Genomic DNA, 25,000 nt, shown 5'->3' with positions numbered 1-25,000 from the left:
CCAAAAGACCCTTTTAGAAAATTCCTGGATGTACTCTTATAAAAACATGTGTCAAATATGAATATATTGTGGTATTATGTTTGACTTTTGATTTGAATTGGGTAAGGCTTCAACCTGTGGTCCAATTTAGTCTTCCAGATAATACCTACCACCTCTAGGCCTCTTCAGGCCTCTGTTTTCAAAACAAAATCTAGGCGGAAATAGAAATTTTCACTTTCCTTGTGTTCAAGCTTCTATTACTCAACACTAGAAGGACTGACAGGGGTCCTGACAACAGGGGACATAACTTCAGAGTGTCAGCTTTCAAAAGAGATCATTTACATGCATGTACTCCAAATGGTTCAAGAACAGCTTCCAATTTACTTTGGGTATGCTGTTTAGGCGTTTTCAGGCAAATTTAACAGGAACATGAAAAGGTTAAATCTCCATTCTGCATCCATTTACCCGTGAATAACACTCTTCAGTATTTAACTTGGTCTGGCCTAGATTATTCCATGCACTCCTCTCCTGACGTAACCCATCTGACGGCGTGCATCAAACGCCTCGCCATCTCGCCAGTCGCCATCCCTCCATCCTACCCACTGCTGACAAACCTGCTCCTTCCTTTCCTTGACACTCATTGCCATATTTGTCACCAGCACCAAGGTTGGTGGCAAACACGATGTCTCATCTCATATCCGCCATCAATAACGTGGCTCTTTCTTCTCGGCGTTCCATCTTCATCATCCATCCGTCCCCCACCGCACGCTTCAAATGATCCTCATCTCAAGAGCCTCGTCTGGCTCCTTCCTCATCCTTCAGCTCGCTACTCCTTGTCTGTCTAACCTCCTTCTCCAGGGATGGAGGCAGACACTGACTCATCATTGATCACCAGTCATCTACCAGCTTTTCCTCTCATCTGCCTGTGAGACAGCGAGTGGTTTCTGTCTGTACGCCAAGATGCAGATTCCTCAGTAGACCCAAAGGAGCACTTCACCCCCCCCCCCCCCCTAGCTTTTGCAACGGAACTGGAGAAAAGAAAAGTGACCTGACTCACAGCTAACATCTATATGAGTGGCATCTCCACATTTAATCCTGTAACTCCAGGCCTTGCGATCATTTTCCCCACTTAACTCCATCCGCTCATCTGTCGCTTGCCTGTGAGGCACAAGCAACAACACGAGTCACCAACAACAACAACGACACACTGCAGCCTTCTGACCCTGAACTTGACCCCTTGACCTTGACTCCCCAGGGTCCCGCCCTGTGACACACCTCCACTTGTCGGAGGTCACCTCCGATTCCGCGGCGGCGGCATGGAATGCCCCGGCCCCGCCCGCCGACCTCTTCATCCTATCGTACGCCTCGCAGGACGGGACTGACACCTCCAAGGTGACCCTGGACGGGTACAAGACCCGGGCATCCGTGGAGGGGCTTCTGCCCTCCACTCAGTACACTGTCAGCCTCATCACCATCCAGGGAGACCTGACCTCCGAACCTGTCACAGCCTCACTCACTACAGGTACACAAACACTGGTCCCTCCTCCACAGGCCCGTGTTTACAGGTTTGTTGACAGTAAGGCAGGGACACATTCACTGCTACACTGATGTGTTTCTTTAAGTGTTTTTCTTGTTGGGTCATTCCGGAACATTTGCCAGACTGAAGGTCTATGAGCGTAATGACGAGTCATGGCCTTGCAAACTCTTGCTGAATAATGTCCTCCGGTGGCTTGTTTGCATTGACCACTGGACAAACTGACATCTGATTCTGCCTGACAGTTTGCTGACACAACATGTCATCAAATGTCACCTCACCACACAAAGCACCTATAGTCACTGAAACTTAAACCCAGACGCACACAAACACACAGACACACGCCAACTTGAGGAGTTTTGTCGTGGCCCGAAAATTGAGACCACACATTTTCTCCTCCGCTCTCGAAGGGTTTACATCACCAGACACGTCCACGACACATTCTCTCTTCTCCCTCCTCATTAGGGATTCAAGCTCACAGCTGCACTGCGGAAATTCTCCTCACCTTTCATTTCTTTATTAATGCTTCTGCGTGTAATCCCGTCTTAATTACCTCGGCTCCTACATGGAGGTGTCGAAAACACTCAGCTGTCGCCCCGTCAGCAGAGGGAGGGGAGACTGTGGTACGCCTGTTGTTCACAGCTGCAGGAGGAGGAGGAGGAGGAGGGGGGAGAGTGGGAGGGACGGACGCATATTGGGGGAAGAAGACGGCTCTCTAAACAACAGAGATATTAAGTGTGCCGGGAGAGCGGCACCTGCACGATGGGTGTTCAATCATTCCTCCTCTGTACCTGCCAACTCTTTTGTTACTGATGCGCGTTCTCTCGTGGTGTCGGGGGAATGAGGAGACAGGATTGAGTGTGTGTGTGTGTGTGTGTGTGGGGGGGGTCCTCAAATTCAACCGTTTCAGGTCTGGTGCCTGAGGGTTTTGGCATTTGATGTCTGTGTGTGGCTTATATTTGTACTGGAATTTATGCAGAATCGCAACATATCTGGAAGGTACTGGAAGACTTGTCTTAACACTAATGTTCAAAAAAGAGTAACATTTTTACATTTAGTAGACGCTCTTATCCAGAGCGAGTTCATGTCAGAAGCGCGTCAAATCTGTATGTACTGATACTTTACCATGTGCTGTAATTCTATAGACTGGCGAAATCACATTCAAACCTGCAGCAGAACATGCTTATATAGCTTCTCCAAGAACATGCTACTATAATCTATCTGTGCAGTGTTCTCTACAAGAACAAAATAAAGCAGTATGTTTGTTCTGCTCACAGTGTTCGAGCCACATGAATGCACAGCCTAAATGACCAAACAATTATAACTCAAACAGAAAATAATTAGAGATAGGCATACATGAATAATCACAACTTATTTACATGGAGATAACTCATACTAGCTGAATTTCAATAAGGCTGAAGCAGCTCTCCAACTTATGAATTGTCCTTCTCATTGCTGCTGAATAATGTCCATTATCCTAATGGAAATGGGAGGTTTGCACTTTTATGGCTTTCTTTCGCAATGATAGCAAAACAAATTATTGTTCTATTCTTTGCCGCTGTCCTGCATGTTTTAGATGCCTGTCTATTTTATTAGCTTCATGCAAACTTCCCAGTCAGTTTAATTGTTTGCTCACATTGTCTGTGTGGGTAACCTTTGCTGTCACAGTGGTGCCCGATCAGGGGACAACAAAACAAATCACGAAATAATCTCCAGGGGGTAACAAGACTCAATCACAATGCAAATGTCTTGCTCGTGGCTGACCGCCATGCAGCATCTTTTATTATGGGCACACAATATGCATGATAAAACTGTACTTGGAGGGTAACCAGAAACGAAAACATGTTTTCTTTCCGAAAGCGCATCAATTCATGACAAAACACTATCTTATTGAATACTAGCATTATTTATCCGGTAAGTATTAAATGAATATTTGTGACCAGCATGTGTATTGGATGAATAGATTGGGGACTACAGACCTTATTTTGGTAGGCTTCCTGTTCAAGACAGTGTCGGTTGGAAAGATTTGGGCGAGAGAGAGAGAGAGAGAGAGAGACAGAGAGAGAGAGAGAGAGAGAGAGAGAGAGAGAGAGAGAGAGAGAGAGAGAGAGAGAGAGAGAGAGAGAGAGAGAGAGAGAGAGAGAGAGAGAGAGAGAGAAAGAGAGAGAGAGAGAGAGAGAGAGAGAGAGAGATTCCTTCTTATGGTATACATGGCGTACAGGATATTTCACCAAAACCTTTTCCTGGCTGTAGGAATGGACCCCCCCAAGGAGGTGACAGTGTCCTACGTGACAGAGGATTCTGTTACCGTCTCCTGGATCAAACCTCTGGCTCCGTTTGACTACTACAAGATGTCCTACCAGTCAGTCAAAGGTGGGACACAGACATACCCTCTCAGAGATAAGACTTTTTGAGAGTGAGACCACTGGTTGTTTGGCTTTGCTATGCTAGCAAGTTGCTTGGTAGCTTCAATGTGTTTTTCTTTTTTTGTTTTTTTTGTACTTTGCTTGGTAAATAGAAACTGTTCCTTGACTATAAATACTCTAAATACTGTTAGAACCATGCATTTATGATCCTTGATTTTCTGCTGTACTTTCAACAGTATATACATTATTTCTATTTCACTTTGGATACAATTGTAAAATTCATTCTTTGTTTTGATATTGTAAAATGAACTATATCCTTGATGGGTTTTTTTTCTCTCTCTGTGGTGATTCTTAGGACGGATAGACAGCGTGGCCATCGATACAGAGGTGACCAACTATACCTTATCCAGCCTCCACCCAGCCACAGAGTACCAAATCAACTTGAATGCTGTGAGGGGAAGCCAGGAGAGCTCAATAGTCACAACCAGTGTGTTCACAGGTATCTGACCCCAGCACCCCAACACAACTATCCCAATCACTGCCCTCCAACCTCCAAATCACCACACTAATCAACTAGCAACTCACATCCACCTCACACCGACCAAATAAAACCAGCAAATCTCACTAATGGTTTAAATTGTTTTTTTTTTTTTTTTTCAGGAAAAAAAAGAAGCTTTTAAGAACACTCAGAAATGCTATATTAATAGACCTCTTTCATACAGTAACTCTCCCTTGAGATTTGCCAGGACAAAATGTTCTGCTCTAAGCTCCTACAGTACAATGCATCTGGAATAAGTGGGCTATTTCAGTTTTACAGAGAGTCTTACCACCCAGCTCCACTTACTGCATGTCCCACATCGTCAACCAAGTACAGAGAATTTGTCTTCAGACTTACACACGCACCAACAGACACACACAAACAAACGCACACAAACACACACAAGCTGTTTCCTTTCCCCTCTCTTTCTATCATAACCATAACCAAACCGCTCCTCTCCAGGATTTACACTGCCACACTGTAAGATTGGGTAAGGGATACAGAACCACTACAGACCTTCCTCCTACTACCCATCCTCCTCCTCCCCTTCATCCACTTACGACTCTGTCACTGCGTCCATTATCCTCTCAGCTGATCCCAGACCAGGTCTGTGCCCTGAATGCCAGAGACACAGCTGGATACAACCCAGCGACATGTAGGAAGACTTCCACAGAGAGAAAGAGACATAGAGAGAGAGAGAGAGAGAGAGAGAGAGAGAGGGGAGGGAGAGAGAGAGAGAGAGAGAGAGAGAGAGAGAGAGAGAGAGAGAGAGAGAGAGAGAGAGAGAGAGAGAGAGAGAGAGAGAGAGAGAGAGAGAGAGAGACCGTGAGAGCGACCGTGAGAGCGAGTGTGCAGGTTTAATTTTCTCACTGAGAAGCTGGACCCCTGCTTGGGGCCTTATTTTTTCTCCCTAGATGCTTCCCTGTATAACTTGACAAGTCCTTTTATAATAAAGCACTGCCCGTGGTGTTGTTAGTTTACGATCTCAAGAGGCAGGCCTACGCAAACCAAAGACCAGAATGGGGGTCGTCGAATATGTTTAGTAAAGTTTCAAGCCTTCAAGCTGAATACAAACACAACCTTGACTGGGACAGAGTGGCTGACATATTTATATATCTACATATACATAAATAAAAACTGAGAATCAGCTAATATTGTATCTTTGGACTTAGACTTACTATTGTCATATCAAATGTTGATGAAACATTCATGGACATCGGTCCACAACCGCAAATAGCCTCCCTTATGCACAGAGGGTTTTCTGTACTAATGACCTCCTGTCAGAAAAGCAGTTGCATCCTTTAACTAGTGTTGACGTTTCACTTATACATCAGCCATGATCTATTGGGTAATTACCCACAGAAAAGCGTTGTGTGTGTGTGAGAGAGAGAGAGATCGCAACAGAGGGGAAAAAGAGAGAGGGAGAGCAGTTTAGAACAAATGGCAGAGCTCATTAAAACAGGGCCGTACCCCTCAGAAGAATATATCTTCCACTGTAAAGAGGGATCCCGCTCAGTGAGAGAGATAAAACGTGTAATGGACCAGCCCAGCTTGGCTGAGGGAGATGAAAGGCTTCTAACAGCAGTTTCCGAGTCCCGTGTGTCTGATGAAAAGTTTTCTTACAATACCAGAAAGAAAGAGAAAGGACGCAAGTCGACTCAGAGAGCTTCCAGGAACTTGTAAATTGTGTTCCGAAATCCAACTGAGGTGAGAAGATTGTTGAAGGGAGAGGTTTCTGAAGAGGTTTCTGTGATACTGGGGGCTCGTTAGTGAGCGGGGGCTCCCCTGGCACAGAGGGAACAGCAGCGTTACTGGCTCCAAGTAGGCTGGAGAGTGTCTGGAGCAGATAGACACAGCTCTGTTGTCAAGCACTGAGGCGCTGTGGCCAGACCTGGCCGAGGTAGCGGGACTAATGAGAGGGTCTGAACTTGGGCCTTAAGCTCCTGTCCAGCTAATGACCAGGACCTGTGCTAGGACTGGGCCAGCACTGGCTCGGGGTGCAACCCTGGAGGTACAAGGATCAGAATGAAACTTTTGCAAGAACTGGTCAAGAGCCAGAACTGAACCTGGGAAGATTGTTTCTGTTTGTGTGTCTGTTTTTGACCTGTCATGAGGTAAGGTCAAATCAGTCGGAACCCAACAGGGATTAAACCTAGGATTGGTTAGAACTGTTTTTCTCCCGTGGTATATTTGAGGTATGCCAGTGGGCCGCAAAGTGGAAAAGGTTGGGAATGGCTGGGTTAGTACACAGTTAGGATGGTTAAGTTTAGGGTTCATGGGATAAGGTTGTGGTTTGGTTTAGGAGCACAGGGTCATGACGTTAAAGGTCAACTTGATTCTTTGTTTAGGGTTAACATCCTATCCCAAACCTGCTCCAGGCCACAGTAGCCCCGTTCATTACAACAAATGATTATTAGATCGTAACATCCCTTTGGCGATAAGGGAGTGGGGGCTTGTCACGCTACAGTCATCTTAATGTAATTCAAGCACACATTTTAATTAGATTATATTAAATTAATGAAAGTAATGATTTGGGTAATGATCTGACTAGTTTATCTCCAGTGAGGCTGAATGACACTACATGACCAGCACCACATGATGATAGGTCTGATTTGAGTCATTCTCAAGCTAGTAGGTAATGATGTATTGATTGTATACCTGAAGTACTGTGGAAGCAGAAGCTATATTTGGTATCCCCTACAAAGCTAAGAGCCTTTCTGATTAAAATTGAGGTTGAAACGAAAAGGCAAAGGTGTAATTACATTCACATGCAATTTTAGTGCTCGCAATTCCCTGAGGAGAAAACTGATCCTTGCAGAACATTTTAATGTAGAATTTCCTTTGATGTCGTTTTACAGAGGCAGGCATTGTGATCTAGTCTGAAAAGGTAATCATTGTGAATTATAATCAATCTGTAGATGTACAATAATATGTTTCAAGTGGTTCAACAGAAGGACCAGACCTGGGTAAACATTTTAACCCTTATCTTCGGGTCATTCTGACCCATCAGTCATTGTGACCCACCGTCGTATTGCGACAACTTTACCGCATACAAAAACAAAGTGAAGCATTTTCTTTTAACCATCGGCCTGTCTCAGACCCCCCACATTGCGAAGGTTAAAAGAAAATGCTATGTATTTGTTTTTGTATTGGGTAAAATTGGGTAAACACAACGATGGTTGTGAACCTTTGGGTCATGTGACTCGAAGGCAGCACAAGGGTTAATAGATATTTTACAAATTGTGAGAAGAATTGTATTGGTCTTTGTTTGGCACAACAGAGCCCATGGGTGGTTTAGTTTAAGCCCCCCTTGACCTTTCCTAAGGTAGCATGTCAGGTAGGCTAAATCAGTCATACTCTACCTCAAGTATTATTAGGGAAGAAGCACTATTATAGATACAGTAGATATTATTTTAATGGAACTCAAAGCATGATCTACAGCCACATTACCATTTTGATAGCCACTCTATTTATCTCCCTTTGTCTCTTTCCCTCTCCATCTCTTTTTCTCAAATTCTCACTCTCTTTTTCTCTCTCTCTCTTTGTCTGACACAGCCATGGACATGCCAACGGAGCTGACGTCTCTCGGCATCCTGCCCCAAGGTGCCCTGCTCCGCTGGAACCCTCCTCTCTCCAGCGTGGATAACTACGTCCTCACCCTCACACACAACCAGCGTGAGTCCTCCCAGATCAGGGGTGGGCAATGGATTGGGCAGTGGATTCTTGCCCGAGGTCTACTGCACTCTGAACCGTAATATAAGGTGTGCATAGGACAGGGTTGGACAACCCTGGTCCTTCAAGAGCCGCTGTCCTGCATGTTTTAGATGTTTCCCTGCTCCAGCACACCTGATTCAAATGAATGGGTCGTTATCAAGCTCTGTGGAAGCCAGGTAATTACCATTCATTTGAATCAGGTGCGCTGGAGCGGGGAAACAGCTAAAACATGCAGGACAGCGGCCCTCGAAGGACCAGGGTTGTCCAACCCTGTCCTATGCACACCTTATATTACGGTTCATAGTGCAGTAGACCTCGGGCAAGAATCCACTGATGTCATGGCCTTGCCATTTTGTTTAACTAAACCTGAATGATGGCAGATATGAGTATAACGTTGTTCTCTGCATCCTCTGGAGACCATGGACTCCCATGATGTCAGTTTCTAATTTGCCTCCAGCATGGGTGGCGTCCAGCCAGGTCCGCACAGTGACTGAGAGGGATGGACACTTGGGACTCAGCTCAACCGCTGCCAGTCGATGCAACTTTTGTCAATATCACCGCAAATTATGGCCCTCCGACAAACTCTTGCCAATTCACTATTGACTCCTCTGTGTGTTCATTAAATGTCTCATCTAATTTACTCCCTGCCTCCCATGAACTTACCCGGTTATTTTCTTAGCATGTTGCTTTTCCACCATTAGCTCTTCAAGGAGGAAAAAAATTATATTTCAAACCCATTTATCTTGATCTATTTAGTAATTAATTGAATGCAAATTGATTCATGAAACATGCTATTAGAAATGACCCGACGGAAATGTACCTCGTACTTGCCTTAATTGTTTCAGCATTGTTTACGTCCTGCATCTAAATGAGTACAAACTCTGTGACTTTCAAAATCACACACACAAAGAAAACAATTGGTCCTGCACAGCGCCGTATCGTTTCCTCCCCATCGCTCATTCCAAGCTGATGAAAACCCCCCGACCTCTAACATTCCCTCTTTTTGCTTTTTCTTCTGCTCCTTCAGTGACGGCCGACACCTTCCTGGTGGAGGGCACCAAGCAGGAGCACCAGCTGAGCCAGCTCACCCCCAGCACCACCTACTCTGTGGCCCTGTACGCCACTAAGGGGCCCCTGACCAGCGGCACTGTCATAGCTAACTTTGCAACACGTACGTAGATCTACTTTCTACCCAACCATCCAGAATGTAGAGGCAGGAAGAGGCAATGACCGAAAGTAAGGTCACTGTAGAATACGGTAAATTAACCAGGGAGCATTGACCACCACGTACTGCATCCATTCTCATTATGGATTGCCCTTTTCCAAATGGCAAGTTGGTTGTTTCATTTGCTGGATTTGGACCACACTTGTAAGTGCAGTGCAGTGACATATCTGTGATGGAGCTGCACTGCGGCCTGTTTCCTCCATTAAGACCATGCTGTAGCTGTATCCTACTGGAACTACCTAAGCAAAGAGAAGGGACATGCTCTAGTTTGTGCATCTCCATATTTTTTACAGTGAACTTGTTCAGCACAGAAAACTTCTCTTGTCAGCAGGGGCCTCCCTTGTCCCCAGGGAAGGGAGCAGGGAGCACAGTTACCCACAGTGCACTGCAGCAGCTGTGACAAGGCTTGGATGTGTACGTGCCCTGCTGGAGGGAGGGTCTTTGTTCAGCTCCCTCAGACACAACAGACAGTTCTCTTTCTGGTGGTCGAATTCGAGAAGATTCTCATACTTCAAACAAGTGATGGCTGAGTGGGACATGAATGGAATATATGCCTCAGATTATATGGTGGAAATTTGACAGTAGACTTGTTAAGGTATGTTAGGTGGCCCTGGATCATTGTGAAGTGTTGCTTTTTTCAAAAAAATTTTGAGACCTTCAAAGAAGAAATCTACTTGTGCTCTTTCGAGAACTTTATTTGCAGACTGTTTTTCGGACAAAATTATTTGTCTGAGTCCCAGTCCCAGGCGATTGGGCTTGACCCAAACCAGCGCCAACACGTTCACCACGTACTGTAATCACTGATCTGGGTGACTGAGTTCTCATTTCTTTACAGGACCCCTTTTTGTTCTTGATGTTCATCTAATTTAATTGTCACCGTGGTTATGCTCTGTTAATGCGCCGCTTTCCCCGGCTGTTCTGCTCTAATAGGAAGTGTCAGGCTGACGTTAGTGCTCTGAGGGATGAAGGAACCTGATGAACGGTTTCGGAGATGCCACACATCCCAGTGCTGATGAGCATCCGTGGTGATCAGTACGTGATGCCAATCTTTAGATACTCCCTGTCCCTGTGTGCCCTTGCCTGGCAGGTCCAGCGTGGCTCAAAGAATCCACGCTGGATAAAAACTATTCACGAGACAGATTATGAATTAAGTTCTCAACACAGGTGTGTGGTACCGCGGCGACAGGGTTCAAGTGTCTGTATAAGTGTCTAATTGCATCGTCTAGTTGCCTGTGAAGGGCTGCACCTGTACTGTTCTGATAAGGATGCGATGAAACTCAGTCATCACCAGACCCAGCAGAGATACTCAGAGATGTGGATGAACTCCATGTGACTCCACGTCTCCACAAGGACACAGGATGAACAGAGAAAAGAAAGAGATTGTGCTTTGTGACAGCTGTGGATGTGTGGAAATAGGCATGCTGTACAGACAAGCTCTCTCTCTCTCTCTCTCTCTCTCTCTCTCTCTCTCTCTCTCTCTCTCTCTCTCTCTCTCTCCCTCACACACACACTCCATACATCACAAACACCCCCACCACACACACACACACCCATCCAGACTGCATGTGTATGTAGAATCAGTGTCCATCACGATGAAGGGATGAAAGGGGAAGTGGACGCATGATGCTTCCTGTCTGACGTGCCGGGATGCTGGGGTGACTGTCAGGCTGTCAGATAAAACCTGCAGGAGAACACGAGCAGACAGCCAGGTCAATGTGGACGCTCCCTCGCTGTCACTCCACCCAGGCCCAGCTATCAGGGGGTGGGGATGGCGTGTGTACAGAGAAGCAGCTCTTCCTGCGCCTTCCAGGAGGGGGGGAGTGGAGGTGCTGGACATGCGCTGCTAATTAGCAAGCTGCCTCAGATCTCTGAGGAGAAGCGGCATGGGAGCGGCAGAGATGAATGACAGCCTTAGGACAGCGCGGGTTAGCATACTGAGCAGAAGGATTTTCTGAGAGGGATTTGCGGTCCATTCACACAAGTGAGGGGACATCTATTAGTGATCGACCCCAGTGACGTAATGTGATGTAACTTGAGGTAACCAATGACTGAGTTACAATTTTCTAACTGTAATCTGCGTAACGCCCCATGCTGATTTCACTGTGTGTGGGACCCCTCGGAGGAATGATGTAACAGAGAGAAACTGACCATCCCATAATTAGCTGACACCTCCTCTGTCCCCGTAGCGATGGACGCACCACAGAACCTGACGGCCAGCGAGGTGAACCACCGCAGCGCCCTCATCTCTTGGCAACCGCCCATCTCTGACATCGACAACTACATGCTGACTTACAAGTCAGCTGACGGCAGCAGGAAGGTAGTGTTGGACCTCATCGCTGTTGCTTGCTGTTTATGGAGTTTGTGCAGTTGATAGATTTGATAGCCTTGCAGATCCATAGTCTCAGATCTCTCATCAATCAAAAAATACAGGTTCTACTCTGGATCCATACGTACCTAGATACATATTCCCAAACTGTATAATTATTTGTTTAGGTAATAACGGCTAAATTATTTTCACGTTGCCATTCTGTTGGTTGTAAAACATTTCCTCCAACAGAATGACCTCTTAAACCAAACCAGTCACATTATGAATATCCCACAGTGTAACCAAGCCCAGCCAATAGAACAGTTCAGATGTTTTAATTTGCCTGCCTGAACATTTTTTAAATGTAATTAAATTCTTTGATGTAGCTGGGTAATATTAATAAAGTGGATTAACAAGGCTTTTCAGATGCGATATGCCTATTAATGACTCACCAGAATCTTTCCCCAGACATTCCACATTAGATAGTTCCTAGCCACATAAACCCAAGTCCTGCCCTTAGACTTGTGCTGAGTACTGTAGTCTGTAACTACCAGGGCTAATGCATGTTTGATATATCACAAGGACACACACTAAGGACACACCCAGATACACACCCACACACACCCACACACACACTGTGGAGTAGCATTGTTATTGACCTTGTTTATTTAATGCTGGGGTTTCTCCAGTGGGTGTCAGTCATGCACAGAGGATGTGTCCCCTCACCACTGGGGAGGTCATTGTCTTGCATGGATTATCTTTATTAAGCAACTCCAGTGAAAATTATATTAGGTAAACTTATGGAAGGGTTTCCATTTTTGGAACTTGCTTATAATGTTAGTACTGGTGTCTAATTAATGCACCATGATTGTGTTGTGACAATCCTATTGAATGAACGAATATAATTCAAATCATTTTACTGTAATAACAATAACAGTAACAATAATGCTGTAAAGTTATTGGTGTGTGCATGTGATTTCATAGTTTGCATCTATACTAAGAGACTAAAAGGCTTGCTATCTACATGTTTTACATAATAGTGTACATGTCTGCAGACCCATGTATTCTATAAGAAATGCTTGTCACAGATACAACAATACTCTGACCAACAGGAAGAGCAGCCTTGAGGTTTCAGCCACAACAGGACTTTCATTCATATGCTGCTTTAATGCATAATTCACGTAACATATCGCATCAAAATGCCAAACTTTTTCCAAAACGTCTGAATATTTTATTGCGTCCTTCATATTTGATATTTCCCTGAGCCACCTCTGATTCTCCAGTTCACTCTGCTGCCATGCCAGCAACTTCAGGAAAATATCTCTTCATTTCATCTGCTAAAAAGAGCAAATTCATGTAGAAAACCAGAACAAAAGTAGCTCGCTGGCCTGAGCCAGAGATCCACTTGATAAAAGTGGATTTGTCAAACACCAGGGAGGGAAATTGACCAAATAGATTTGAAAAATCTATATTTGTCATCTTAACGGCAATGGTCTCTGATGAAGCTTCTCCCCCATTCTCTTTAGGGTTGTTGTTCAAAACATACGTTATCTTTCCTTCCCCCTTCTATCATTCTGAGGTTGTACTGTAGCTATTTCTTTTATCCCCCAGTAAAACTCAGAACTGAGTTGTTCAAGATCCAGCGCAGAATATTAAGTTTAAACATGGTTCTGCCAGGTTGCGCTTGTCATTTGCGCTAATATTGTGATTGATGATATAAGTTGCAGTGTGCCTTGTTTGGATTGGCTCAGAAGAATATCATGCGATTAATCATACTAGGAACATGTTGCTTGTATTCGGAAAGCGGCAGTTACACTTTTTTTTTTATTATTGGTGTGTGCGTTCTCTCCAGGAGTTGATCCTGGACGCTGAGGACACATGGATCCGCCTCGAGGGTCTGGCCGAGACCACAGAGTACACGGTCAGACTGCAGGCAGCAAGGGGCCTGGACACCAGCTCCATCGTGTCCACAGCCTTCACCACAGGTGGGCCGCCCCAGCCTCTCCCTCTCCCTCAGAACCACAATCCCCCTTCCTTTCTCTCACCTCCCCCGTCGCCTCTCTTCTGCCCTCTCCAGGGAACCGCCTGTTCTCCACGCCTCAGAACTGCGCCCAGCATCTCCTGAACGGGGAGAGCCTAAGTGGCGTGTACACCATCTACATCAACAGAGACCCTAACCAGGGGGTCCAGGTCTACTGCGACATGACCACAGATGAGGGCGGATGGATAGTGAGTTCCCCCGAACACAAGCGCTCATTAGACAGTTCTCTAGTGCCGGTGTGTTTTCCGTCCAAGTTCAGTGCTTGCTTGTGTTTTTTTCAGAATGATCATTCCTGCTTCATTTTACATTTACATTTAGTCATTTAGCAGACGCTCTTATCCAGAGCGACTTACAGTAAGTACAGGGACATTTTCCCAGAGGCAAGTAGGGTGAAGTGCCTTGGCCAAGGACACAACGTTATTTGGCACGGCCGGGAATCAAACTGGCAACCTTCAGATTACTAGCCCGATTCCCTAACCGCTCAGCCACCTGACTCCCCGGCTTCCCGTCAGCAAACACTGAGGAGTGTCCTGTACGACCAGACAGTTCAGATACTGCTTATCCCATGACAGTACGGGCCAGGCACTTATCTAAAAGGGTGCCACTTGGTCTTAAACTCTGTGTATGTATCTTTTTTTTCAGGTTTTCCAGCGTCGTCAGAACGGACTGACAGATTTCTCCAGGAAGTGGAGCGACTACAGGGTCGGTTTTGGGAACCTGGAGGACGAGTTTTGGCTTGGTACTGTTACTTTTGTTTTTATACTATCTTTAACCAGGTTATTGGAATCAATGTTTTGGGTGTTGCAGGCAAATGCATGGTACAAGACTGTTCCGTATGGCAGATCAAAACCAAACACGTTTTGAGGAACTATTCCTGGATGATGAAATGCAGAGTTTCAGGTTTAGTAGTGTCACTGCCATTTTTTTTGTTGATAACTTCCTCTTCACCACCAGTTACTATTTGTTAAGACTTGGCCCTCATAAGGCATTGTAATTTATTAATGGATGCATTCAGCTTCTCACTTCTTGCTGAAATGGCATGGTAATTCTTTTCAGCCGCTCCATGACTTTGATGCAAAAACAATAGACGCTTTCACCTTCCTTTCACACAGTGTGGAATTCCAAAGATCTCATTATAAAACGTGTAATTATATTCATTAGAATATCTGACAATGAACAATGTCTCTTCATGAGACTATTTTTGTGTCATTGTTCTTGCATTGATAGAAACTGATTGCATAAATATCTCATTGCCTGAATATTTATTTTTGCTGCTTTCCAACAAATTGTTTTGTTCTTTTTAATTAGAAAAATATATAAAAAAATTAAAGTCTGTGCCATGCCAGTAGAACGCATTATCTGAATGTTTGCTTAAGGTATTTACTCCATTATTCATCCATAATGGCATTAAAACACACTTTCCAATTGTGTTGATAGTGTTGCTCTGTCGTATCACCAAACCATCTAAATAAATTAGCTTCAGGGCTTTCCTCTCCTCTCTCTGATGCATGTGTGTGTTTGCGTGCACGTGTGTGTGTGTGTGCTGACAGACTCCTCACCCATCTGCCTTGTCCTACAAGGTGTCACCTCTGGCCAGTTGACCTCATCACCCTCCGTTGTCTTGTCCTATTGGTGATGTCGACGTGTCTTTACTGAAACTGGTTCGTTCCCCTGACTGCCACTCAGATGGAGGCAACATGACAGACAGCATACGTCCACCACAAGAGTCACGCAGCGCAAGACCCTAAACTGTGACACTTGAGACCTTTCTCTGTCTTCTTCAATTTGCACAAGCACAGATGGGACTGTGTGGAGAAGGCCACATTGGGCTTTGTTCAGTTGCCCAATGCTCAACCTTGTGACCATGTGCTCCAGTGTCCAGACACAGCTGCTCTGAGATCTAGGGGGCACTTACATCCAGGACATTGGACAGTTGGTTGATCACGCTGCTATGGACATTTAGGCTATAAACAGGAACACTTAACATTAATCTGCTCTATAGAGATGGGATGGATATTCAGCTGATGATGTTATCGGTTGTGACAACAAAATGGGCATTTTTTATAATGGCTATCTGTTAGTCTCCCTCACTAAATGGACCCTGGCCAAATAAATTGTCAATTTGATGATCTAATATAGAGAAATGGATGTAGCCCACGATCCTTATCGCTTTGCTTTTTATATCCATACCCATTTCAGAAGATGTATAGAAAAGGGCTTCTGCCATTGAAAGGGTAAAAGATGGTTATGCAGGAGATATAACAAGCCAATAATAACCCTCAGATGCATTTTTAATCCACCGCAATTTCTAATCAAGAAAATGCTAAAACACTGTGCTATCAGATTAATGGCAGATGATCCTACATTATGCACTTCAAATTCGAGTTCACTCAATGTTTAACAAGATCTTATTAAACCAATTGCTTTTCCCTTGTCACCCTGTGGGCCTAAGCTTTGCGGTGCTGATTGTATCTGTGGCTGACATATTGGAACTGAGTTTTCCTTAACTCAACCCAAAGCTTATCTATGAGAGCTTGAAGTTTATGTAGCCCTTCCTCCAAATACAAAAATAAACAAGGCTGTTATCGTGATGCATCTACAACATAATATGGTTTCTAGCCAGGAGGTTAAACAGGAAGGGAAGGTCTTTGCTAGGTGGAGAGAGCGTCTGTTATCTTGGCAAGGCACGATCAAATCTCTGTTTGCTTATCATCCCAGCCTCCGCTGGCTGGACTGAGACACAAACCTCTCAGAAGATAGGGGCACCTGTACGGCTACCTCTAACCTTTTTTTTCACGTGCACATCCCTGCCTTAACGTCTCACTTTGCAGTTTGGGTGGCTAATGCTAGGTGTCCAAACCATAGCATTATCTGCCCCAGGAAGTACTGAGAGTAGGTCTGTGTCATCTGTTGCTATGCAGGTTTGGATAACATCCAGAAGATTGCCACCCAGGGTCGCTACGAGCTGCGTATTGACATGAGGGACGGTCAGGAGTCGGTCTACGCCAACTATGACAAGTTTGCCATCGGAGACGCCAGGAACCTGTACAAGCTCCGAATAGGGGAATACAACGGCACCGCAGGTGAGCCAAGATGTATTGAGGGATGAGTCTGTTAGTCAAAAGGTCAATCGCTCGCCCAAACCAATGACTCGTATATCATTTTTTATTTTCCATCGCTATCCTTTTCATTCTCTCTTGAGAAATATTTTTGGCCCCTTCTCCGTCTTGACTCCCTATTCATATCAGTCTGTCGGTGTCTTCCGCTCACTGTGCCACACTCTCCTGCCTTGATCTGTTCATAATTCACTTTCATTGTCTGGCTCAGGGGATTCCTTGAGCTACCACCAGGGTCGGCCCTTCTCCACCAAGGACAGGGACAACGACATTGCGGTCACCAACTGTGCCCTGTCGTACAAAGGAGCCTGGTGGTACAAGAACTGCCACCGAGCCAACCTCAATGGCAAATACGGGGAGTCCAGACACAGCCAGGTGAGGATCAGACAGTGAGGGGAAACAGCTGTCTCATTTCATAAGCCTGAGAAAGCAGCCTACAGTAACTCCAAAACTGTGCGATTTAAAGTTGTTATGTAAAGTAGACAGATATTTGTGTAGTTAGGTTGCTAAATCACATGAAGTTCTAAAGCTAGACAACTTGTTTACTACAAATGCAAAGTAATATTAACACCAAGTCTGAGTTTAATTGTGTGATCGAATGTAAAGCAGACAACACGGTGACTGGCTTTGAAGAAGCTGTAACAACAAAAGTGTTGCAACATCACACAGACACAGAAATACTGGATCTGAATCTCATCCTTTTGATGAACATGAAACTAGACAGACACAAAAAGAGGAAGAATTCTACAAAGAGGGTTTCTACAAAGAGGGTAACATGTTTTGGAAACTGAAACCAGGAGAGATGTTTCATTCTTGCGAAATAAACAACCAATAAAGACATACAAAGGTGGTGGATAATCAGATGGTGGTTTTGGTTAGGAATGAATCAGGAAACAGTCCTATCACAAGCCCGATATATGTATCATCTGTACCTGACATCTCCTCTTCATCCCTGCAGGGTATTAACTGGTACCACTGGAAGGGTCATGAGTTTTCCATCCCCTTCGTGGAGATGAAAATGAGACCGTTCAACTACCGCAGCATTAGCGGCAAGCGAAGGAGATCCGTCCCTGCATAAGAAAACCCCCAGACCCCCTAACCCTCCCATTCCCTCTTCTCCCTCCCCCTTCCCTGGGATACACCCTATCTCTAGATAGATACAGCTATGCTCTACTTTTACACTAAGGCGTGAGGTGTGAGCTATGTCATTTGTTGAAAAGATTTTGTATGACAGTGCTTCTTTTTGCTAATGTTAAGGAGGCAGACATGGAGGTGTTTGTTTTTAGCGGTTTGCCTTGAAGTTCTGGGACTTAAAGAACAGCGCTCAGAGTTTAGCTTTTGTGAACTCTCCTGTACATGGCTAGCGTTTTGTGCCCCTGAAGAAGAAAAAAATCATTTGATCAAAATTCTATTTGCCCTGACAACATGCAAGATATCTATTTTTATAACTGACATTGTAACAAAATTCATCTACTTCAAAATATAGTTTGAAACCTTGTTACATAGATTTTTTTATTCAGTTGAAAACCCTAATTACGTTTAACTAATAAATACCCCTTCAAATATTCAGCACTAAGTGAGCACTCAAGTTCGACCATTCATCCTGCTTCAGCAATCACCAAGTGACACACCAGCGTATAACAGTGGACTGATCACCATTTATTTATTTATTCATCTCAGATTATGTCAGTTTAGATTTTGAATGTAAAAGAAAACTGCAATGTAAACAGCCATGGCAGTGAGCTGTCCACTAGTGAGGATGTGGATAGCCACAGAGCGACAAACAAAAAATAAATAATCCAGTGATTATAATAGAAACAGGTTACTGTAATTACACTAATGTTAAGCAATACGTAACCACTGTCGTTCAATAACTACTGATTAAAATTGTCCAGTTAACCATTCTAAATCATACAGGCATTAAACGGGACAGGTACATTGTCTATTATTGGTCATTTTCGGATCTGTCGATTACGACATGTTGTTTCTTAAACGTAGTTTACCTATGAAGAAACAGTTCATACATGTTGTTTTCTTAATATGCCTGCAAAAAACTTCACATACAACCAAAGAGCAAACAGAGAATACACTGAGTATCTTTCATTTCTCTCACTATTATAGATTATAGATTATCATTAAACATCTAATGTTTTCCAATCTTTGAAATGGTCACGTTTCTTTTCATTGTAGTTGTGAAAAACAAATTTTACCCATAATCGCGAATGGTGTAATCATCCTACTCACAGCTAAGTTATTTATTTGCAGTACTGTCAAACGGTGCTTATGCCATCACTGCAAGAAAACGAGCGGGCAACTCTGTATTTGATTTTCAAATAGTCAATCTACTGCCATCAGTGCAAATACTTTAATCCAAAACACTTATTTTTCTTGGTAGTCTTTACTGGATTTCTGACTAAGTAGCTAAGTATCTAAATTAATGCAACGACAGAGTGGGCCTGTACTGTATCATAATAAGTGTATATTGTTTTTGCTCTTCACTGTCCTTTAGACTTGAAAACTATGGTGATTGCCCATCCTATAGACAAGAACTAATATTAACTCATAGAAAAAAATCTGTCTTTTACCCGATAGATTCAATTAATAATCTAGAACCATTCTGGGATTCTTGAACACCCCTGGTGTTCTAACCATAGTTGACAGCTTTATTTTCAGCACGGTTGAGTCTATTGCATGCTAAGAATAACACCAACAATTTCATGGTAATAACAAACATGTCATTAGAATATTTTCTTGTATTCTAGTGTTGAATTTCTCCTCTGAAATCTCCTTGAATTCAGAGCAGTTAATTACAATGCATCTCTTCCTGAGGCAAAACATTGTGTTTTATTCTAGATTAGGGTGTGTGTACTTATTTAACTATGTACTGTAGAGAAACATTGCCTCAGTGCATGTTGGTGCAGGGGCTGACGAGATGTGAAGTTTGTAGATAAAGAAAGGAATGTATTTAACTTTAATGTACAAGGTGTCACTTTAGAAAAACTGAGGTGAGCCCAATGACTCAAACTGCTATTTGCTAACATTTTACACAGTTGTAATCATTCAGATCCATTGCTTAAAATTGTTTTTAAATCAGTCAGTCCCCAGTCAATCAGAATGAGATCCTATAGATCCTTAAATGTATGCTGTTTCAATGAGTAGCAGATTTCTAGTTGATCTGAAAAGTAGAATGTGTCTCAATGCCAAGCTAGTTGGTGATTCAGTCAAAGCTCGGATCCATTCTCATATTCAATTTTATCCGGTGTCAGGATCACTATTATTTTGATTTAAAATAATAGTGATCTGCCTGGTAATGTGAAGAAATATAAAATATATTAAAATATATATTTGTGATCCTGTGAATTAAACTAATGTGTTTACATTTGAGGAAAGTTAGAACTTTTCCCTCAGTGAAAGAGGACAATTAAAGACCTTATTTTCTAAAATGTTGAGGGCAGGCCTCACTTTATAATTAATCTGCACAGCAGATGGTAGCATCTTATCTAGCACTTCAATTTTATGTTACTTAACCCAAATCCAAGTGCTGCATGCATTGAAACAAATTCTCACTGGATCACAATTTAAACCTTTAATCTTGTTTTCTTCGGTTCATTATTTCTTTATGTTTTAAGTTAAAGGCAAACGTTTTGTTATTTATTTATTTATGTGATTGGTATTGGTAGGACACTCAATCATGTTTTGAGACCCTCTTGCTTAAGCCTCAGTGTAAAGTGTGTATGATGACTCATCAGTGATACTAATCATGAAGATGTGAAGGAAATTTGACTGTTGAAAAGCTCCTCTGTTGACAACAATGATACTGTTGGATAATCTAAAACTATTACGATCAAATTAGATCTAGTTTGACTGAAAACATGTACTGTATAGTTCCTTTTTTAATACATTTTCTACATATTAATAAAATATTCAAATTGTCCATTGGTTTGTAAGCGTTTGCTTTTTTAAGATGACCTCTGTGACCTTTACATCCAGAATTTATGAAATGGTTTGCTGTGAATAATTTTACCAGGATGTCTGCTGAATACAAAAAAATATATAGGAATGGAATGTCCTAATTAGCTGTTAATTATCCATAAAATGTCTGGCAAGCAGAAATAGCTCATTAAATAATGGACAACACTGTGCTTGCTACAGGCAGTGCATGTATGAATAACTAGCTGACCTTAACAGGACACTGTGGGGAAAGGTCACGGTCATAGTTTTGTTCTAACTAATATTTGTTTTTAAACAATCCATGGAGCAAGAGCATGACTGCTATACCTTCTGTGCCTGGTCAAACAAACATGCCAGTCACACAGCTACACAATGAAGCATGACTCTTGTGTGACTGTACCATTTATACGAAAGAAAGGAACTCATTATCTTTAAGCCACAATGCCACAACTGTTCCCTAAGAGGTTATTAAAGTCTTGATTTTGGAGGATGTCTAACCATTCAACCCAGAAACCCAAATGGGTCACTGTCATTTGATGACACACATAGCCTGTAACCATCATGTTTATCATATGAACTCAACACTGACCTCAACCCCAAGGTCCCTCCCCTCCACACCCATGCATTCTATCATCTTTCAAAGAGCTGTCAAGAATGTGATGAAAGGCAGCATGCACAGCATAGAAAGCTAGCCTCAGAATGACCCTTCCTACCTACATGTAACCCCGGCAGCCAATCTTTTTGATTACCTGCTTGCCTCCCTGTGCTGCCTGCCTGTCTGTCTGACTGTCTCCTCATCTGATTCTCCCCATACCTTCTGCCTGTCTGAATTTCAGCCTGCCTGCCTCACAGGTTTATTGCTTCCCAAGCTGCTCCCTGCATGCCGCGTTGCCTGCCTGCCTGCCTGCCTCCCAGCCTGCCTGCCTGCCTGCCTGCCTGCCTGCCTCCCTGCCTCCCTGCCACCCTCCCTGCCTGCCTGCCTGCCTGCCTGCCTGCCTCCCTCCCCCCCTCCCTCCCTCCCTCCCTCCCTCCCTCCCTCCCTCCCTCCCTCCCTCCCTCCCTCCCTCCCTCCCTCCCTCCCTCCCTGCCACCCTCCCTGCCTCCCTCCCTCCCTCCCTCCCTCCCTGCCTGCCTTCCTGCCTCTCTATTATGCCTACCTCTTTGGGCTGTTTCACATATGACTGGGTGCAGGAGGCTAAGCAGGTCTGACAGGCCAGTGAATAGGAGAAGGTGCTGTTCCCTGATTGGACTGTGAAAGGGAGCCCTAAACACAGTGGCTTAATTGGAAAACTGGGAACCAGATTGATGCACTTTACATTGATACTTCAGCCATGGCCATAATTAGATGGAGTTGCAATGTCACAGAGAGAGTGGATGTTTAGCCACCAAACAGAAGAAGAGGTAAAGGCTGTTTGGAGGTAAGATTATTTTATTAATATATCTATTTTGTTGTTATTGGTGCTTGTTTTAGGCTTTTAGGTATGGCAGTCTTTATTTTCTTTACTTTGTGGAAAATTGAAAATTACAAGGATATAATTACAAACGCATGCTATTATCTGTCTGCTATTAGCACTGCTGTCATTAGCACCTTGTCAAATATCTGATGACAAATGACTATATTCCAGTGCAAGAAACTAATGCTAATTGAGAGTTAATGTTTTACACTCACAGCCACACAGCTTGGAGATCTCTAATGTATAGGGCTGAATTTGGAACAAGATTTGGCTCAGTTTGAATCATCAGGCCTGACAGAAGGAACTTTTCAAGAGAGAAAGAGAGAAAGAGAGAGAGAGAGAGGGGGAGACAGATAGAAACAGAGACAGAGACAGATAGAGAGATAGAGAGGCAGTGAGAGTGAGAAGCGCCAATCAGTACAATTACTCCCTTTTGAAAGTAGACACAAAGTTTCGCTGAGTTGTTCTGCGTTGGCCTAATTACACACTTAGCATTGAGCCTGCTCTGAGCTGAACAGGTCAACGTGATTATAGAGGGCTGGGCAAGCAGAGTATGCTTGAGGTCAGCACAGTAGAGTGACACCAGGGCACAAGTGTAAAAGGCTAGCTGCCTTCATCATGCAGTGTGTCAGCTGAAGTCAGTTGCTGTCTTGTCCAAAGAGAGAAGCTGTGTTCAATAGGGAGTGTGATCTGACTATGGCAGTATACTGTACGCAGCCACGGAAACGGCCCGCCCACACACTGCTGTTACCTTCCAGAGAAGGACAATGATAACGGCTCCAAACACATTTATAAGGTGAATGGCCTGCCGAGCAAAATGTCTGATGAGGGAATATTCTGGTCAGATTTGAGCTATTTCTCCCAGGGAGATAAGGAAAGACACAAAGCATATATAACAGGATAAGAATGCGTCCCGGCCAGAAGGTATAAAAGCACTCTGCACTCAAATCTTCAGACCTCTCCAGCCATGTTGAAATTAACGCTCTTAGGCATCTGACACTCACGCACACACGCACACACACACACACACACACACACACACACACTTAAGTGTCCATTCCGAGACTCCCTTCCATCCATTTATTGAGATGCCACAACATACACAAACACCAAAGTGCTTCTTAAGGCTATGGGGCCTGAGTGAGTCCTTGTTACTATAATGCTTCTCTTGCCTCCAAAAGAAGTAATGTTTTGTCCTGGAGACCTTTAATAGTGATTTGCTATGGTGGGCACTATCTAGCACTCCTGCCCTCTCCCCCTCTCCCCCTCTCCCCCTCTCCCCCCACCACCAGCTCTCTATCTCTGCTCCTCTCTCTCTCTCTCTCTCTCTCTCTCTCTCTCTCTTTGCTTCTACTTCTCTCTTTTTTTACTGTTTTACAGTAACTCTCCTTTATTTCTATTTGTGAATTTGTTTCTTTCTCTCAGTCTCGCTCTCACGGTTTCTCTCTCTCTCTCTCTCTCTCTCTCTCTCTCTCTCTCTCTCTCTCTCTCTCTGTCTCTGTCTCTGTCTTTCCACGCCCTCTGGACAGGGTCCAAGCTACTGCTGTTCGATGCGAGATCTCAGTCCCACTTCATCACTGCCTCTGGGTTCTGTTTTCTCTTCTCTGACCATGCCAGAACTCTCGAAGCCAGGCTAAAAAGCAGCATGTTCTCTTTTATCCATTGACCTTCAGGTTACTGCAATATTTTTTTTTTCAAAACATCCAGTCTAATGTGACTAACCAGAAAAGGTAGAAATCACCTATAATGTGTCTTGATTAAGTATTTGATATACCTTGTCATTCACCATAGATACATTAAGAGCTGAAATTGAAGGCCCTCCCCTGATCCAAAACAATTTCAAAATGTGATTAATGTGCCAATGTGAGTCATTTTTGTCTGACGGAGAATGATCTCAGGGTCCAGAATAGAGTATTTGAGGCCAGAAGTGAACATGAGGTCAGCTCTACTGCCTGGTGGGAAACTTCGCAATGTGCCAGTGTGTTCCTTCAAGAGAAGGGGGTAATGTTAACTTGATCGTAAGATCACACAGCTGCCGGTAAATATAAAACAACCAGCTCTCCAGGTATGGTTAGATCCTTACTAGGTAAGACAATGAATGTGAAGGAGGTCCAAATGATTGTAGGCGACAGTGTGCTTCAACTCTCAGTACATTATCAATTTGTATCCTAATGGGAGCAATATAAACAATCTGCGATAGTGAAATTGTCTTTAGTTTCACAAAATGTTCAACTTCTCTATTTGCCTCAAGCCGTCCTTTTGTCATAAAAAATATAAATCCTTATATTACCTTTGGATCACTGTGACCCAAACAAATTGTCATTTTAGGCTTAGTGAGTATAAATTATGATTCATAGTAATACAAATGAAGGGCAGAACTGCTTCTTGGAAATGAAAGGAACAAGAAAATGTCGACCTTCCTCCTTGTCTCAACTATTCAAATTGAAATGGTAGGGTTCTGGATACAAGCAACTAGAGGGTTTTCAAATAACAGCATCTTATTCTACATTTTCAGTATGAGCACAGAGTGTTGCCATTCTGTCGATTTCCTTTAAAATGCAACAATGCAGATAGTTAAACAGGAAGCCAACTCCCACATGTGTATTATCTCAGAACCACAGAAGTTCATGATCCACACTTCTGCTTTTCTCTGAACTGCTAAGGCTCCACTTGTCAACTTAACCAACTTTACCTAACCAAAACAACATTTCACATTATTCCCGTTACAAAGTGACAAAGTCAAAATGAAACGCAATTTATTGTAAAAATGACGTCCT

The 25,000-nt window shown here is 43.6% G+C and overlaps 2 protein-coding genes across 2 annotated transcripts in view; both read left to right on the top strand.

Moving 5' to 3' along the window:
• tnr (tenascin R (restrictin, janusin)) overlaps positions 1 to 18,244 on the top strand; it is a 77,456-nt gene extending 59,212 nt beyond the window's left edge. Inside the window, 12 exon segments of the mRNA XM_062481357.1 lie at positions 1,235 to 1,501; positions 3,767 to 3,886; positions 4,235 to 4,378; positions 7,973 to 8,092; positions 9,159 to 9,302; positions 11,543 to 11,673; positions 13,514 to 13,646; positions 13,739 to 13,890; positions 14,345 to 14,441; positions 16,624 to 16,785; positions 17,030 to 17,193; positions 17,777 to 18,244. Coding sequence (XP_062337341.1) covers positions 1,235 to 1,501; positions 3,767 to 3,886; positions 4,235 to 4,378; positions 7,973 to 8,092; positions 9,159 to 9,302; positions 11,543 to 11,673; positions 13,514 to 13,646; positions 13,739 to 13,890; positions 14,345 to 14,441; positions 16,624 to 16,785; positions 17,030 to 17,193; positions 17,777 to 17,896 — 1,754 coding nt within the window. The 3' untranslated portion in view covers positions 17,897 to 18,244.
• A 3,820-nt stretch (positions 18,245 to 22,064) lies between these two features.
• The window catches only part of LOC134036848 (uncharacterized protein KIAA0040), a 7,655-nt gene continuing 4,719 nt past the window's right edge, over positions 22,065 to 25,000 (top strand). The window contains exon 1 of the mRNA XM_062481974.1: positions 22,065 to 22,187. The gene's annotated coding sequence lies outside the window, so the exon portion shown is untranslated. The remainder of the gene's footprint in view (positions 22,188 to 25,000) is intronic.

This window comes from Osmerus eperlanus, chromosome 16 (genome assembly GCF_963692335.1).
Source record: "Osmerus eperlanus chromosome 16, fOsmEpe2.1, whole genome shotgun sequence".
NCBI classification, from domain to species: domain Eukaryota; kingdom Metazoa; phylum Chordata; class Actinopteri; order Osmeriformes; family Osmeridae; genus Osmerus; species Osmerus eperlanus.
The sequence above is the reverse complement of the archived record's forward strand: the minus strand, read 5'-3'. Positions and strand labels throughout refer to the sequence as shown.